The sequence below is a fragment of the Zonotrichia leucophrys genome, chromosome 17, assembly GCF_028769735.1.
Source record: "Zonotrichia leucophrys gambelii isolate GWCS_2022_RI chromosome 17, RI_Zleu_2.0, whole genome shotgun sequence".
Lineage (NCBI taxonomy): Eukaryota > Metazoa > Chordata > Aves > Passeriformes > Passerellidae > Zonotrichia > Zonotrichia leucophrys.
The window spans coordinates 1,181,886-1,199,495 of NC_088186.1; the positions used below are offsets into that span (position 1 = coordinate 1,181,886).

General features: G+C 45.4%; 1 protein-coding gene across 4 annotated transcripts in view; it reads right to left on the reverse strand.

The window, feature by feature from the left end:
* Positions 1–16,897, reverse strand: part of LHX2 (LIM homeobox 2) — a 33,178-nt gene extending 16,281 nt beyond the window's left edge. The window contains exons 1-3 of one of the 4 annotated variants that reach the window (XM_064727938.1): positions 16,819–16,897; positions 1,684–1,886; positions 709–1,091 (exon numbers count right to left, since the gene is read on the reverse strand). In XM_064727938.1, the coding sequence (XP_064584008.1) occupies positions 709–1,091; positions 1,684–1,883 (583 nt within the window). In that variant the 5' untranslated portion in view covers positions 1,884–1,886; positions 16,819–16,897. Of the gene's footprint in view, positions 1–708; positions 1,092–1,683; positions 1,890–4,176; positions 5,591–16,818 lie in introns of those variants that run through there. The other 3 variants (XM_064727936.1, XM_064727935.1, XM_064727937.1) reach the window with 3 other exon arrangements.
* Between the last annotated feature and the right edge of the window lie 713 nt (positions 16,898–17,610).

Sequence of the window (17,610 nt, forward strand, 5' to 3'; positions counted from 1 at the left end):
GTAAAATTACAGTGCTGTGGCGGTGGGGAGGTTAAACGAGGAAACACGTCGGAAAGTTTGCTGCTGGATCCAGAGAGCCCCGGCTGCTGCCAGGCTCGCTCCCGTCCCTCCTGCGCTGGGCTCGGTTCAGAGGGGATGCTGCGAGTTTCCCGACTCTTCTTCGAGTCACCTCTCATGAACAAAACTCCAGCCCCCGAGTGAGCAGGCTCTGTGCTGCCCGCAGACACCTGCTGCCCGCGGCCCCTGCCCGGGCACAGCCAGCCCCGCCGCCCCGACCGCCTCCCTCCAGCCCCTGGGAAACGGCCGCCTCCTCTCTCTCTTTCCTTCCAAAGCTTTGGGGTGCAAGAGCTCAGGACAGGGCTGAACAATTCACCCGTCAGCAGCTTTAGAGTGTAGCCACTAAAGAAAATTCACGGGCCTCTGAAGTGCTAACTTAAAATCTCTGGTTTCCAGATTTTATTTCAGGCTGCACTCCCCCTTCTTCCCCCCCTTAACCAGATGACCTTGCTTCAAAACATTTTATTTCCAGCTGAAGTGAAAAATGCTAACATATTAGCTTCTGTAATTGCAGTTTGACAGCACTTGATCTCAATAATTATGCTGCAGCTAAACTATTATTAACAGTTTAAGCTAAAATAAACGGAAATCCCCCTTTGGAAGTGAACAGAAACAGACCATTTGAACTGTTCTGGGGGAAGGGTCTCTTACCTGCATTGTAGGCTGCCAGATCTGCTCCAGGCCCCGGGCTTTTTCTTTTCCTGGGTCTCCCCTTCTGGACAGTCCCCACGCCATTGTAATAAGGCAGTCCCAAAGTGTTGGCAGAGCCCGCTCCCAAAGCCGGGCCCTTCCCAGCGGCTACATCCGAGTGATTGAAATGCACCTGGTACTCCCCCTGGATGAGAGTCTCGAAATGGAGGCGGCAGTACACCAGATTGTCCTTCATGCCAAAGTGATCGCCAGTGGTCAGCATCTTGTTGCAAGTGGTGCAAGTGAAGCAATTTAAGTGATATACCAAATCCCTGGCCCTCATGACCATCTCGGAGGCAGAAATCCCCAGGTGACACCTCGCACATCTCTGCACCGAAAACCTCCTGCAAAACAGAAAGGCCAGAGGAGACGGTGAGAGGCGCATTCCCCCCACCCCGTCCTTGGCCGGTTCTGCCCGGAGGCGGCAAAGGGCCGCGAGCCCCGGGGCGGCCGCCTCGGCCGGGGCAGCGGCACAAAGCCGGGACGTTTGCGGAGCCCAGCCGGGCGCGCATCCCGGGACAGAAGCGCGGGAGTCTCCGTCCCGTTTCCCACCTCGCAGCGCAGCTCCCGCCCCACCAGACCGCACCAGGAAAGGCACCGGCCCCCGGGCCGCCAATGTGCCCGCACTCCCGGGCCGCAGGAGGCACCGGCGGCGGGCCCCGGCCCCGCACCCAGCACAGGAGGCCGAGCAGGGCACGCCTGGGGAAGGCCCCAAAGCAGGCTGGGGGGAAGCCGTGCCCGGGCCGTGCCCCCCTCTCGGCAGCACGGGACTCATCCTCCCCAGCAGTCTCCCTCCCCAGGGGGAGGTTTGGGAGCTCGCAGCCGGCCCCACGCGCGCCCACGGGTCCCGTCCGCAGTGCCGCCAGGACGGGCTCTGTTCCGGGGGCAGCGGCGGGCAGTGCCCCCGTCCCGGCCGGCGGCCAGGGCAGGCTGTACCTGTAATAGTCCTCCTTGCAGTAGATGCTGCCGTCCTTGCTGAAGCAGGTGAGCTCGGACTCCAGGTTGAGTTTACATTCACAGCACTTCAGGCAGCGCATGTGCCACTGCTTGTCCACAGCCAGGAGGTAATAACGGTCGGAGATTTTACCCCCGCAGCCGGCGCACAGGGCAGCCCTGTCACTGCTGATGGAAGGCATGGTCTGCTGGGGAAAACAATTACAGACCGTTAGCGAGAGGGAGAAACTCTTGGGCACGGCTGGGGTCCCCCCTCCCTCCCCTGGCCGGCCGGGCCCGAGCTGCCGCTCCCCGGGCAGAGCAGCGGGGGCTCCGAGCCCGCCACCCCGCCCGGGCCGGGCCCGCTCCCCAGGGTCCCGCCGCACCCCACCTTCCCGGGAGGAGGCGGGGAGGCGGGCGAGACAAACCCAAAACCACCCTGGCTGCTAGGGAAGGCGTCCAGACCGGACCCAGAACTTTTTTTTTTTCTGGTGGATTTTCCAGTCTCAAACCAAGAAAAGGCGCTGTTCAATAAACGGGCACAATAATAATAGAGCAGGGCAAATTACAGATAGATCATTTTAAAATTTAGAATTACGGATATATTGAGAGTGTCTGCCTAGTTAATGCTGTGTGAGTGCGTGTATGTGGAGCGTGTCTCTGTGTGTATTTTCCTAGCTATAAAATTCCGAATGAATTACGATCAAACCCCCGGTAGTCACAGAGCTGCAGACACAGCTCTCTGCAAGCTGGTTCCAAACAACACGGATCGCGATCTGCTGTGACCCAAAGCGCTAAAGGGATCAGTAAATAAAGCTGCGGAGGAGATGAGCGTTACTAAATCCGAGGTGCAGAATGTTTAATCAGGAAAACGAAATAGTGGGAAACGTGCAGGAATGAGAGCGGGTTAAAACCAAGAGAGCACATTAGATTATGCTAGGATAAACTTGGAAGCAATAAAACTAAATATAAGCCCTATATAATTTAATAGTTTAGTGTCAAATCGCAATCCAGTCAAAACCCTCAAAAAACCCCAAATTCATACATATCCTGTCAACTTCTACCGAACAAGAAAGAGGGAGAAATATCGGAACCGTGTAAGCATGCTTATTTATTTCAGCAGGCACCTCAAAACAGCGTTCGGGAGAGGAGGCTCGGGCGGAGCAGCGTCGGTGGCAGACCTTGCAATCCGCCGCTTTCCATTTCGCTCCCAACTTACTCTTACCCGCTTTGCACAAAAGCCCACGGCAGATTGTTCTTGTGCACGAGCACCCGAAACATTTCCTTACAGCTGTGCCCAACACGCAGTTTGTTTTGGTTCGGGGCGGGGGAGAAGTTGTTTGTTTGCTTTTACCTCCTCTAGAGCCTTAAATCCTCGCGCAAAGCAAAAGCAAAGACAGCTAATCGGAGGAAATCGAAAGGAACCGAGGCTGATTTTCCAGCACATGCCAAACCCATTGCTTTCATCCTGTGCTTGCGGGGATCACAAAATCCCATCTCTGTGAGCGCTCCCGTTTGCACCGCATCATTCCCACTAGGAGAACTCCACTCAAATAAAGCCCTGGCACTCCACTGGTGTTAGTCACAGGAACCCACCGGTAGCTTGTTTCTTTAAGGCATTAACTGAACTCCGAGCACGGATCGTTTTATAACCAAAGTAGTTTCTTGTAAATCCACTTTAAATTAAATAACGATTTTTTCTACTTCGCTCTTCCAGTAACAAAAATATTCTGCGGTCTAGAAATGGAATTCAAGGATCTAGTATTCCAACCCACTATTTGTTACATACACACGTGTATCCATACAGATTATATACATATAAAACTATCACGCCACAATATTTATTCCAGCAAAGATCATTGGATGTTGTGTAATTGTACGGAGAAATATCAACTTTTTAAAAGAAAACCAAAACCATTTAGATTAGAAATCGCATCCCACCCTTCCAGTACAAAGGCCGTTCTCCAGACGGTGTTTCAAGATTAAATAGTCTCACTGTCACCTTTAAGCAAATTTCATATAACATTACAAGAAAGAACACATACAGATGAAGTTTGAAAACCTGAAAACGGATCTTCCTTGCATACGCCTGTATCAGTTTACAAGACAGCATTTAATAAACGTACGAGATAATCTCACTTCAGAATTGTAATTTCTTAAAAAAAATAGTATACATAAATTGCTAAATCACTTTAGACACTTCGAAAATTTCGTCCACTTTGCCAGCTTAACGCTGGTTAGACGGATGCATCTTTTAAATTATCTAAATGTATTAATATACAAGGTCTACGCATCAGCAGACAAGATGAAATGTGGTAAAGTTATAAAAATTCCCATCCATCCGTCTTCCTGAGGCATATCTTCTAGTTCTGTTTGCCATGTTTACAAACCCACATATTAAAATTATTTTTAAAACCCATAACTTAAAGACACTAGAGTATGGTTTTTTCTTCTTAAATAAATGCTATAAAGACTATCTCCATGAAGGCATCCTACCTGAAAAATTACACAGGATTGGATTCTTTGGTGTTTGTGTTTCCATTCTGCAGACAAAAAAATTTGCTGTGCCAAAATGTTACCGGTATAAAACCACACTTTGCCTCTTCCTAAAAACTTTGGAAGGCCGGACAGGCTGGGGGAAGGGAAGGAGTTCTTGGACGCTACCAAAAGGCTGGTCTATCTGTTTTCTCACAAGAGCAGTACCGTTCATTTCACCCAAGCGTTACTATTACTATGCATATTATTAATAATTAACAGTTTCATGCCTTTCCCCACGGTTTCATTTAATCTTTTGGGGTGCCTTTATGCTTAATTTTCTTCTGATTTAGTATTTTGCATTCGCTTCGCCCCAGTCTGTTATTTTAGGGGAAAAGCTGTATCTGCGAGGGGTTTGGCATGTTTAGGGGGGTGCATGACTCTCCCATTCCTTCGGCTCCTACCGTTTCCGTCTCTCCCCTGTCTATAGCCGAGCTGATGGCCGGTGCTTCGCTTTTGGTTCTCCGATCCATCTCGTCGATGACCCCGTGCATCTCCGAGCCGGAAAGGCTGTGGAAAAGCATCGCTGAGGAAGCAGAGGAGGAGGGCCCGAGTTGCTGTTGCTGCTGACAGTTGTCGGGGTCCCTGCAGGAGCCCAGAACTTGCATTAACCGGAGCCCTCCCCCATGCATCTAGCACGGCCGCCCCGTCTCTCCTTGGGCACCGGGTTTTTCCCGGCAGAGCTCTCCGGAGCGCGGCGCAGGCACTGATCCGAGGTTTCAAGGGACGGGGTGCAGAAAAGGCGGGCGAAGGGGATGAGGGAGAGGGGATAACTGGTGGTGTGAGCTTCGGGGCTTGGATCTAGTCTGTTGCGCGGCCCCGGCACATCTCTCTAGGAGGCTTCTTCAGTGCGGGGCTCATTGCCCCAGGTGCAGTCCCAGGCTTTATGCTCTGGCCCAGCTGGCAGAAGGCTGGGCAGGCTTACGGTTGGGAGGGATTAATAAATAGTAGAAATACAAAAAAAAATTAAACCATCTTCGGTGAGAAATAAATAAGAATTAGAAAAAAAAATTACGACAGGCCCCTTACATCGTACTGTGCGAAATTTAGAGGAGGAAAGCAAGGGAGAGGGAGGCTGCAGCAGGCGGAGAGCAGGCTGGTGCTGCAGGAGGCTGGGGCGGATGCCCACCGTACGCACTCACAGTCCAGAGGGCTGGCAGCGGCGGCAGCTCAGGGGCAAAGTTTGCTCCTTCCCCCGCTCCTCCCCCAGCCCGCTGGAGCTCATTGGGAAAAGAAAAAGCCAAGGGGAAGGAGGAAGAGTTGGACGGGCACCAGATGGGACGGGCACTGGCGGCCCCCCTCTGTCCTTAAAGCGGCGCGGCCCGCGGGGCCCGGGGCGGGAGCGCAGCCGGAGCGGAGCCGCCGCGGAGCTGCGAGCGGCGCGTCTGCAGCGCGGGCACCGCGCGGGGCTCCGCGCCTTTTCTACAGCCCCTCTGACATCATGTCCTGCCCCGCCGCCATTGGCTGCGCCGCGCCCGGGCCGCCGGCATGTGCTCGGGGCCGGGCGGTGTCCCCGCGCTGTCCCCGCGCTGTCCCCGCGCTGTCCCGCGCACCGCCCGCGCTGCCGCGCCCCGCTCGCTCCGCGGGCTCGGGAGCCGCCCGGCCCCGCGCGGGCCTCGGCCTCTGCCGCCCGGTGACCGTCGGCGACGCGTCGGGCCATGGCGCCGGAGAGGCGCTGGGGCACAACTTCTCCAGCGCGCGAGAAGGAGGCGTTCTAGAGTCTGTCTCACGATACCCCAAACAATCACGACCAGTTGAATGCACCCAATAACTCTTCGTTATGAAAAAAAATCACTGTTAGAATATAACAACTGGAGTCGCTCCGGTTTGTGGAGCCTTCCACAAGCCAAGGCCTCTTGCATCTCTGATTTCCAAGTAGACTGTAAGAAAACCAGGCCAGGAAGGTCTCTGAACTTGAGGAAAAGCTTCAGAAACTCTCCAGGAAAAACAAAGAGTGCACAGGGAGACTGTTTATGGTGTCTAAATATTTACCCAGGAGGTGGGTAGTAAGGAAGGGCTAATTAGTATTAAAGATGTCAAATATCGCACTTCTAATTATGTTAGCAAAGGTAGCACACGGAAGGTAAATCTGACTGCACATCTGAGATCATGAGACTCGCTGCCTCATCCGTGCCTATGAATTATTACATCACTCTGCCCATTCCCATCAGGTGCTGTTTTCTGACAGAGCGATTTGCCTCTTACAGGTGTAGTGCAGTTAAGATTATCCTTGCTAAAACTGCAATTCTTCTGTTTATAGCCCAACTTTGCTGGGTTTATACATTCCATTCTTACAATAACTGATGCTTTTTATCATCTTTTTGTTGAGATTGCTCTGAGTAGTTAAAGTCATTTGCATGTCACAGAGGAGAACAAAGTGTCTCTTGTGGAAATGCATATGAAATAGCCACAAGACCCCTCAAGAAACCATACAGAATGCAAGCTAATTTGGCATCTGTGGGAACTATCCAAAGTCTGTCCTAAAATCAGACGTTGGAAACAATGGAAGTTCATGTTTGAATTCAGATTAGAATCCTGCAGCACCAATAGTGGCTCTGTGTAGCATTTATCTGGATAAAATCATCTTGCCCTTCTCCGTAGAGTTGCGAGAGGTTTCCCAGCCCCGTCTGTGCTGGGAGCTGTGCCTCCAGGAGCAGCTGTGGATCATTGCTCACCGGACAGCACGGACCCGAGGTGGGACAGCGCTGGCTCCCCTCTGCTCGAGCCCTGCTGCAGAAATCCTTCTCACAGCTGGGCACGCGCTGCCCTCACACATTCTAATACCAGATTCAGTTCCTATCACCGAATTGATTACGCACTTTTTGCAGTCAAGAAAGGTCATGGATTTGTACACTCTATCTGACACAGCTAATTATCAAAAAGATTTTAGGTATTTAACAGAATTAAAGTACAGTATTTTATGTTACAGAATTGCCTCAGTGGATGGAACCAATAATACGAAGAGCACGCTGAAAAAGTATGGCACGGCCTCCAGTTCACAGGGTATCTCTGATTATCTTCTAATGGATATACAAACACAAGAAGACATCCAACCCTTGCTACCAAAACACAAGGAGAGTAACAGAATGTAAACATAAAGCTGCTAATGTACACACTGACACATGAATGGCATTTACATTGTTCAGAATAAAATCAAGGATACTTTCAAATAATGAGCCACAGAAAAATTGCTGGAGCAAAATCGTCTTCAGAATAAAATGCAGGCTCATTTGAAATGAGAGTTTTTCATTTAAAAATGGTGCAGCTAATAATAAAGTCTTTTAACCTGTATTTTGTTATAGGTGACAGGTGAACAAATCACAGGTCTTGAGTTTCTCTACCCTGCCTCTCTTGGTAACGTCATCTCCAGTACCATCTGCTACCTACCAGACAAACAGACCAACCACATAATGAGGTACCAGCTTCCACCCAGCTACCGTGACTAAATCAGAACAAAAGATTCAACGCCTCCTTCAACAAAGGAACACAAGTCTAAGCTGTCTTTGCTAATTGCTGGGTTTCAGGTTGTCTGTTACAGATTTTAAGTGAGCTACAAACTTCCATCAAATACTTATAGCTGTTGGATAAAGATGCTAAGAATAAAAGATAAATGGAAGCAAAAGGTAAGAGAGAAGAGAAGAAAGCTTAGAAAATAAGCAACTACTTATGGTAATTTAAAGACTGTGGAATAATATAAACATGAAAGACCAGGGGGCAGAGTGATTGATATCTCATATGTTTTCGATGCCCCTACGGTTATTAGACTGCAATATATGGGAACATACAATAAACTATGAATTAAAATGTAATTGTAGCTTCAGGCATCTTCTTCATTGTCTGCTGTGGTGTTATGTCTTCATGCACCGTGATTGACAAGGTGTAATTAATCATCTTACTCAGTTGTAAATATGGGCACCCTTCACAGTAGGCATCAGGAAGTGTGTACCAGCAAAGGAAGCAATAGTTGACGCTGAGATACCATTAAATCAAAATCAGAATGCCTATATGTTCAGAAATGTGTGTTTGGTGTGATGCTGTTATGGTTTATTTCTAAAATACTGTACCAACAGATTTACTTGATTTGCAAGTTAACTACAACATTAACCGGTTTTATATATTTTGTCTCTTCTTCATTTTTATAGGCAATGATGTTGTTCTCCTAAAATGTGAGCCAGTTTGCTTCCTGTCAGCAAGTGGAGCTCAGCTCAGCTCTTCCTCTCCCCAGGTTGCTGCACACAGACCAGCAGCTCCGGGCTCTCACTTGAAATGGTTCGGGCAAATTATTACTCCATTCATGGATCACCTTCTGCACTTCTTATATACTGACTTAGACACTTTGGGTCATTTGAAAATGAAAGAGAATAATGAAATCATCCTAACCAGGAACACTGTTCCATTTAAAAATAGGACATTTCTTGCCACCAACGCCATCCCTAGATTGTAAATGAACGTCTTTTAAAAGATTTTTTAAAATATTCCAGGGTAGGAAACTTGTTATATCTGTTTCTTTTTGTAAATGATTGCTATCCTTATCTAGTTAGTACAGAAATGGTATCTGAGTCATGGGAAATTAAGTGGTTTGTCTCAGGAAAATTTGGTGGTATGCATGTTTTTGATGCACGTAGAGCTGCTGAATGAATAATTGGCCCCTATTTAATGTCCTCTGCTTTAAAGCTGTCTAGTACATTTGCTGTTTAAAAAAATGTCTTTCAAAGCTGTTAAATATGTAACAAAAAGAGGTTGCTCTCCCCATTTTGACACAAACAAAGCCATACAGTGAGCTGCCCGAGGTACTTCCAGCATGGGATTAATTACAAACACAATCATAAATGGAAATTTTCAAAGTTTTCTGATTCCTTTTCTTTGCAATACCAGCTGATGAGTGTTTGATAAAAACATGCAGTGAAAACATCAGTTCAGGAATTAGCTATTCAATATTAAGCCAAACATTTTTCAGAGAGTATGGGATCTGTTGGATCTATAATTCCACCATTTACCCCTGATGGAGTGAGATCTCTGGCTGTCTTCAGAAGCAAACCGAGCTTAAAACAGGAGTGCACTCTCAAGAAGATGATCGACTAAGAATGTGTTTTATTTTGATTTGAAAAACCGTCAATCACAGATTAAAAAGACCAAATACTGTTATTATATATACTAGCTAATTGTATTTGTCTGGTAAACCAGGCACATGCAGGAAAGAGAAAAAAATACAGTTTAAAAGGAAAATATTCTGAAGGTTTTGCCCACATGTTGTGTTGAAATTGTTGTTCCCTGGTACAAGCAATTGATTTCAGAGGAAAATACGAGCACGTATCTATAGATGTGAGAGAGAAATTAGATGTCCAATGTCTCACATATTTCAGTTTATATAGCCACAGCTATTTAAACAATTCCAAAACTGCCTCTACGGGTGTCAAAGAGGGAGGGAAATCTTCAACCACATGATCTTCTCTCCAGAGTCCTGTTAAATCCACTGAACTTAAAACAGAACAAGAAGTGTGAAATATGGGTTTGAACATGTTATGTCAGAAATGTAAAGGTTGGAAGCCTTTTTAGTAACCGATATTAATATTGTATTAAATGTTATGAAAAGGTAGGTGTTGGAGAGAAGGGCTGGGCTCATGTGCAATTTTGTCAAGGTTTTTATCTGTGATTATGATTCCAGATGTATCTATTCCCCGAGGACAAGAATGAAGTAAAGTTGGCATGTGACATGTGTTTTAAGGTGTTTGGCACAGTTTCCCAAAGTGATGACAAAATGTTCATTTTTATTACAGTGAATTGGTACAGAAAACACGATTCTGAAGGTCAGTAGCTGGATATTTACCAGAGCTTTGGAGTTTTATTTTGGGGAATATACACTTTTTGTGAAGTGCTTAGATCTGATTGCCTGACAAGCATCTACTATAATAAATAACGTAACTAGAATAACTTTTACAAAATATGAAGTGGCAATTACTAGAAATTCAGTAAATTCATGCACAGGACATGGCAAAGATTGCAAAAATTTCTCTTTTTTGCATCTAGCAGTGTAGCTGCTTCTTTTTAATTATTTTAAATCTGTTTACTGCAGACTAATCTTATTGCTCTACAGTTAGAGCTCAAATAACGGTAGCAAGGTCCTTTGTAGGAGCACGTTTTTCATGTAAATGGACAGATTTTAGTTTTTTTAACCAACTGGGGAGGTTATTTATTTGGGTGAAGCCTGCTTTGCCCAAACACCCACAGGAGCCGAGAGAGGGGTTCTGAGGCTGCCCCGCGGGGTCCCTGGGTGGGCACAGCCCCAGGCTGGCAGAGGGGTGCCCGCTGCCCCGCAGGGTCCCTGGGTGGGCACAGCCCCAGGCTGGCAGAGGGGTGCCCGCTGCCCCGCGGGGTCCCTGGGTGGGCACAGCCCCAGGCTGGCAGAGGGGTTCTGAGGCTGACCCGCTGGGTCCCTGGTGGCACAGCCAGGCGCGAGGGTCCCTGCCCTCGGGTCCTGGGTGGCACAGCCCCAGGCTGGCAGAGGGGTTCTGAGGCTGACCCGCTGGGTCCCTGCAGCGGGCAAGCCAGTCCCCAAGCGGTGGCAGAGGGGTGCCCGCTACCCCTCGGGGTCCCTGGCAGCGGGAAACGGGCCCCAGGCTGGCAGAGGGGCACCCCGGCCGCAGCAGCAGCAGCAGCAAACACTCCTCATAAAGCTTTTACAAGTTCAGCATCCACCAATCCGCGGCTCGCGGAGCCGGCCCCGATTGGGTGCACCGGGATTTGGTAAACACGGCTGCATGACAAAAACAAGGTTTGCACAGAAAGGACGCCAATAGCACTGCCTCCTCTGAATGCTCAGAGCCCAGGAATATGATTAATTCCATACTTTATAAGTAAACTTCCCAGCTCCGTATCCATCTGCAAATATTCAGAGTGATGTGCTCAATACATTCCTTTCTGTTCTACAACCGCATTTCTTTGTGAATTTAACCACATCAGAAAGCACTTCAGATTTCCAACACAAATATTCAATGCATTTAATGTAAGGAAGCTTCCTTTATTGGAGGTGATTTGGAACATTTTGTATTTTATAGGTGTATTTAAGAGGTTAGCAGTAGGGGGGAATCGTCTGTGGAAAATCTGTCTACAGCTGAAATTCTTAGATGCAGAAGTGTTGCTGAAATGCCTGATACATTTACATTCTTTTGTTAAGTGGCTTACAGGACTATCCTCTTAGCTACCAGATACCCAGAATTTTTTTTTTTAAGGTCAAATAACATTTCTTCCTTTTTTCTTATTTGTTATTTTCAGGACAATATACTTGGACTGGGGTTTTGTGTGCCATTAGAAGATTTCCATTTTTGCTGGCTTTTTTACTTTTTTAATCCACAATTTTGTTGTTCTTTTCAATAATCTTCTGCAACTTTCTTTCATCTTTAGTGCATGCAAAGAAGCCCCTTATTGGCTAGTACATTACTGATAATGATTTACAAATTTTCCCAGATTAATTTTCCATGGGATTATTTTTCCCCAATATAACATAGCTCCAATTAAAAAAAAAAAAAAAAGTGCCAAAGGTTAAGGCATTTTATAATACAATTTGGAAATGAATTTTTGAAGTAGTTGTGTTTGTATTTTAAATTTAGAATCTGTTTATATTTCAGCATCAGAAAAACAATGTGTAGAATTTAAAAATTAGCAGTCTGGTGCTTTCCAGATATTGAAATGTGCCTGCCTAATGAAGGCAGAAGACTTGCTCACTAGATTTATTTTAAAGCAGTGCTTTTAGATAGTCATAAATTTAAATGGCAGTTTTCAACTGGATGCTTATTACTATTTTATTTGATATTTGCAAGATACCTGACCGTTTAATATTTATCCTTTATTTCTCTGAGCTGATCTAATTGCGCCTCTCTATTTTGCATTTATTTCTCTTTGCAAACACTACATTATTCACTCTCTCCTGTGCTTATTAAACAGTGCCACCTGCACCAAATGAAACAAAGCTTCTCCATCAATCTATCCCAGCTAAAGAACCCTGACTATATATTATAATTAATTGAAGCTCAATTGAACACTTGAATCTGAACTAGATACAGTAACCTGAAAAAACATTAAAAAATTAGGATGTACTTTAAAGAAATCTTTTAAATGAAAATGTTCACTCAAAACCGAGAACCTAACCTTGCACCAAGCACTCTTCATCAGCTCCGCACGGTACCTCAAGTAGCAATTAGCAGGTCCTTTAATTAATTAACTATTCCCTGTACATCACAGGGATTTTTGTGGCACTAACGTCATCCTCCATAAGTGAATACCAAATCCAGTCAATATTTTGTCACTCCAAACCCTTCTCTGGACTACCTGAATGCCACCGACGGGCTCTGCAGCCCTTCCCAGCGCAGGAGCAAGGTAGGGCATGGAAGCAGGGGCACTGTGAATAACGGCTGTGAGCCGGGCACTGGGCACAGGCAGGCCCGACCTGGTGCAGATGACACGACCGGCATAGGCAGCTCCAGACCTGGTGCAGGTATGGACAGGAATGGGGACCGGCTGGGCCTGAGCCCCGGGCACAGGTCGGTGGACACGTTAGCGGGCAGGGGAGAGACCGGGCAGGGACCCGGCACCGGGGCAGGATGGCAGGGAACGTGTGAGCCGGTGCACCCTGGTGAGGATACAGGGAACGGTGTGAGCCGGGCACTGGGGACAGGAGGGCACGCTGGGTGCAGGTATGGACAGGGGGAACGGTGTGAGCCGGGCACTGGGCACAGCAGGGCACGCTGGGTGCAGGTATGGACAGGGGGAACGGTGTGAGCCGGGCACTGGGGACAGGAGGGCACCCTGGGTGCAGGTATGGACAGGGGGAACGGTGTGAGCCGGGCACTGGGCACAGCAGGGACCGGGCAGGGACCCACGGGCACGCTGGGTGCAGGTATGGACAGGGGGAACGGTGTGAGCCGGGCACTGGGCACAGCAGGGACCGGGCAGGGACCCACGGGCACGCTGGCTGCAAATACAGGCAGCAGGAAGTCAGATAAGATGCAAACCGAACCAGGGCAATGGGATCTCCCCCATGGACTGCAGTAAGGTGATTTTCTTTGGGATGCACAGAGAAGTTGGGGAGCGCTGGAGGCTCTGTGCTGAGCTGCCCTCGCTCCCCTGCCCGCTCCCAGACAAGAGCACGTTAATTAAGTGGCAGGTCAGACACGAGAGGGTGAGAGGGCATTTCCCTCCAATCCCAGACATTTTACTCATTTTATACTTTGCAAACTTTTTATATAAGCGTGGCTGATTCTTTTCAATGTAATTCTCATTTGGAAAATATTAAGTAATTTCAAGGGAATTACCACCTGAAAATGAGGCACAAAATACGTAGTGCTGGTTTGAAGATTTCCAAAGATGCAGTATGTAAATTTGTTTATATAAATATGTATAAGATATATCACAGTATGAGGCTGTGTGTGTGTGGATGAACATATGTGTGTGTAACCATCTATCTATTTGCAGATTCAGACACAGACATATGTTATAAATACTTAGAGGCAAATATCTGCAGAAATAATTCTTTGTGTTCAGTAGTTTTCTGTAGTGTGCAGTAAGTTTCTCTTCAGAGATTTCTGTGTTCAGGAAAGATCTTATGAATTTATGTAATGTATAGTATTATGAAATCAAATAAAGTATGCCTTGTATGATTTTGCAAGAATTATACATTAGCATTCTCTTTCAATATGTGTAATATTTTGAATGATGTAAACAACTTCACAGATATTTTAAAAATAAACAATACACATGATGAACTTGTAGAAATACATACAGTAGAAATCTCAAGAAAGAATAATTATTATTCAAATATTTTGAGATGTTTGCCAAATGACATTATAATTTAAAAACCCACTACATTTAATTTGAACTCTTCATGAAAAGTAATATGTATTCAATTACTAAAAGATAGCAAAAGATAGTAACTTACTGATCTCAGTAATATTTGCTATTTTCTAAGAGTAACAGAAATTTCCATTTTTGCTTTATGGATTCTCCTGCATCACTGTTTTTGCAACTTCAGTTAAAAAATTTTTGGCATGAGCAAAATGTAAAGTAAAATGCAAAGGTCAACTGATAAGCTATGATTGTATCTCTGTTTTTGCTGTGTAAATCTGCTCTTATCAATAATTCACTATTCATGTTCTACAAAGGCTCTGTCTTTACATTTTTAATTAGCACTTAAAATATTACAAAGATAATTAAAAAAAGGGAAATACTCTGTACATGGAGTCTTTATGTCATAATTTACTACGCATTTTTTCCAATAGATTTGGCAAATGAATTCTCTGTTTTGATACATCAATCTCAAACAAAGGTGGACTCTGATGCAATTTTTCACTGTTCATTTCCCTGAACCTTTTGGGATATAAAGAATCGTGAACAAATACTTAACAGCCTGATCAATAGCCATTGACCATTTGGAGCCCCTCGTACCCTAACAAGCACAGCTTGATCATGTATATTTGATCATGTAAAATTTCAAAGCACCTTGATACAGCAGAGCAAGGCTTTCTATGGCAGCTTTGTGTTATTTCCTAAAGCACACATTTCCCATGATTTAGCTTTACCATTAATGGGAACTTATTGCACATATATTTGATGAAGCTCAAGATCATGAATTTCAGTGTTATATATCCACAGTATTTCATATGAATGGCAAATATAAAACACTATCCTAACATTTTAGGATAGGGAACTCTGGATGTGCCTATGGATTCAATGGACCCCAGAGTGCAAATCTAAAAAGCCCTATCGTTATAAATCTTGCATTCCTGTTAAGTGCTGGCATGCACATTTCACTGAGGTGTGTTAAGTTTATTTTAGCAGAAAAACTGCAGCAAAAATCTTTCCCTTGATATCCTTTTAAATATATGTTCACATATGTATAAAATAAAAAATATTCATGTTCGCAGCTGTGTTAGTCCACAGCCTTATTAATAACATGGAAAGAGATAAAAACCTAAGCAAAAAATATTTACAGTGAAAAATTTCTTTGCAGAACTTTATTATTGTTCATAATTCTACATCCAGTGTTTTTCATACAGGAATTTTTAGTTTATCATTAAAATGTAACACTGATGCTACATTTGTATAGCTGCCTTTTCTGCTTATAATCATAATGTTTATTCTAACTTTCTGGGCTTATTATTTTAGACAGATATCAGTTTAATTAGCTTAAGCTGTCATACTCTAATAAATACAGACGGCTTGCCTGGTTCGGGAGGAGGAAGGTGGCTGCAGATTTCAGAAGCAGAGACAGTTAATGCCTTGTGCATTATCATGTAAACAGCAAAAGGACAAAAATAATTACCTGATAAACTTTCCATTTCTGACTCTCCCCTACATGCTTTCTGACCAATTTTTCTATAGAAAATCCATTCAAATTAGGCAAGTCCTCTAAATATCTGCAGCATCTGCTGGTTCAGACACCTTCCTTTATGCAGAGTACCATTTTCATATGATAATACATGTAATATGATATAGAATGACAGAATGCATGACAGTTGCCCATAATACATAGAAAGTCACTCAAAGGACAGAAGCGACATTTGGATAATTAGCATCCATTGGGCAGTCAATCATGCGAATAGAAAAAACTGAACAAAACCCACAATGGAGTTAGAAAACAAAAGGGACCCTAGCCAGTCTCAGGATTAACTGCTCTAAAGCGATCTAAATGCTTTTGTATCTAAAGAACTGAGGCTCCCAGGGCTGCCCTGTTCCCCTCTAGATACCCAGGGAACTAATTGTGGCGATCAAAGTTAAAGCATTCTCTCTTCTTTATAGACTGCTAAATACACAGAAAAATTATTTCTCCATTCGTGTTCATTAAACTATTTTAAAGTTAAAAAACTGATGCCACGTTCTTTTGCCAAGTGAAATGAGCTAGAGTATTGAGATTGTCCTGCTTTTATGAGAACACAACAGACCTTTTAATTTAAACTCTGCCTTTGTTTGATTAATATTATTTTGCTGTTGTCCAGTCTGCTATCTCTTTCTTTTTGGATAATGAAGGCAATTGTCATTAGAAACTCCTCTGTGAGAAAAACCTGAACACAGGAATAGGAATAATAGTAATACAAAGCCCATTAACAAAATTAAGCAGGAAAGGTTCCACAATTTCTTAGTAGCTTCCACTTCATAAAAGAAATAAAATATTTTGTCACTCAATATATGCAGCTCAAAATATTTCCTTTCCCCAGATTAGGTGGAAGATGAGGGCAGCCTCCTTTAAAGCTCCATCTAACAGAAGAGAAAGAGAAAGAGAAGAGATGCAGAGAGAGCCCCAGGATGTGGAAAGTCATGAAAATACCTACCCTGGAGACAGTATTCCCATAGGATCCTTTTCATACAAATTCCAACTTGCCTAATGCCCTTAATGAATGAAATAAAAAGAGAATTCAGAAAGGCCCATGCTGATGGCTCCTGCTGGAAAGTGTGTGGTTTAAGGCATAGCTGCAGCAGTTCTGGGAGGGAATCAGCTCCGGTCCCCATCAGCCAAGCAGACAGGAATCACTGGGGCGAAATCTTCCCCCTCACACATTTGCAATTGACTTGAAATAACATCACGACACCTTTGGATAATTGACGCCTTCTTACCTTTCGTTGTCCTTTGTAATTAATATTTGTAGATCTAGAGGTTTCTGCCAGCCAGATAACAGGAAGGTGGAAGGGGTGGGGAGACAGAGTGCGTGTGTGTGTGTGTGTGTGTGTGTGTGTGTGTGTGAGAGTGTGTGAGTGTGTGCGAGAGAGGCAGAGGCAGAGCAAGGAGAGAGGCAGAGAGAGGCTTTGGTTGTGTCTCTGCTTGGGGAATGGAGTGCTGGTGTATTTGTGTGGATGTGCACCGGGGGCTTTGCAAACCTCTGGAGTTCTAAAGGCAAGACAGAACGGGAGAAGTGGGATGAGCTGGATGTCCCCTGCCAGTCCTTACAGAGTTTCAGCAGCCGTGACCTGCAGCCCTTTAGCTGTGTGTCAGCCCCAGCTGCAGCCCCCTTGCCCAGCTGCTGTGCCAGCCTCCCAGCGAGGAGAAGGGAGAGGGACAGCAGAGGTAAGGAGGCAGAGAGAGATGGAGATCAGAAGGGCTTTTCGCCCAGTCAAATGGGCCTCTGGTGACAAATCAATCACGGCCCTTTCAAAGCACTGGTGCTGCCAGTCCCCAGCTCAGCAAGCCCTCCCAGCCTCCCCGGCTCCCCGGGCTCTCCTGCATGACACTCAGCTGATGACGGGGGCTCCAGTCAGAGCAGGGCTGCTTTTTACAGGTTGATTTGGTCATTAGCATCATTTCTTCTCTATCTCCCCCTCTTGTTCTCTCTTTACCTACCATCCATTTATTTATTAAATATTGAAAACTAATATTAGAAGAGGGATTGAGATAACCAGAAACATTTGCAA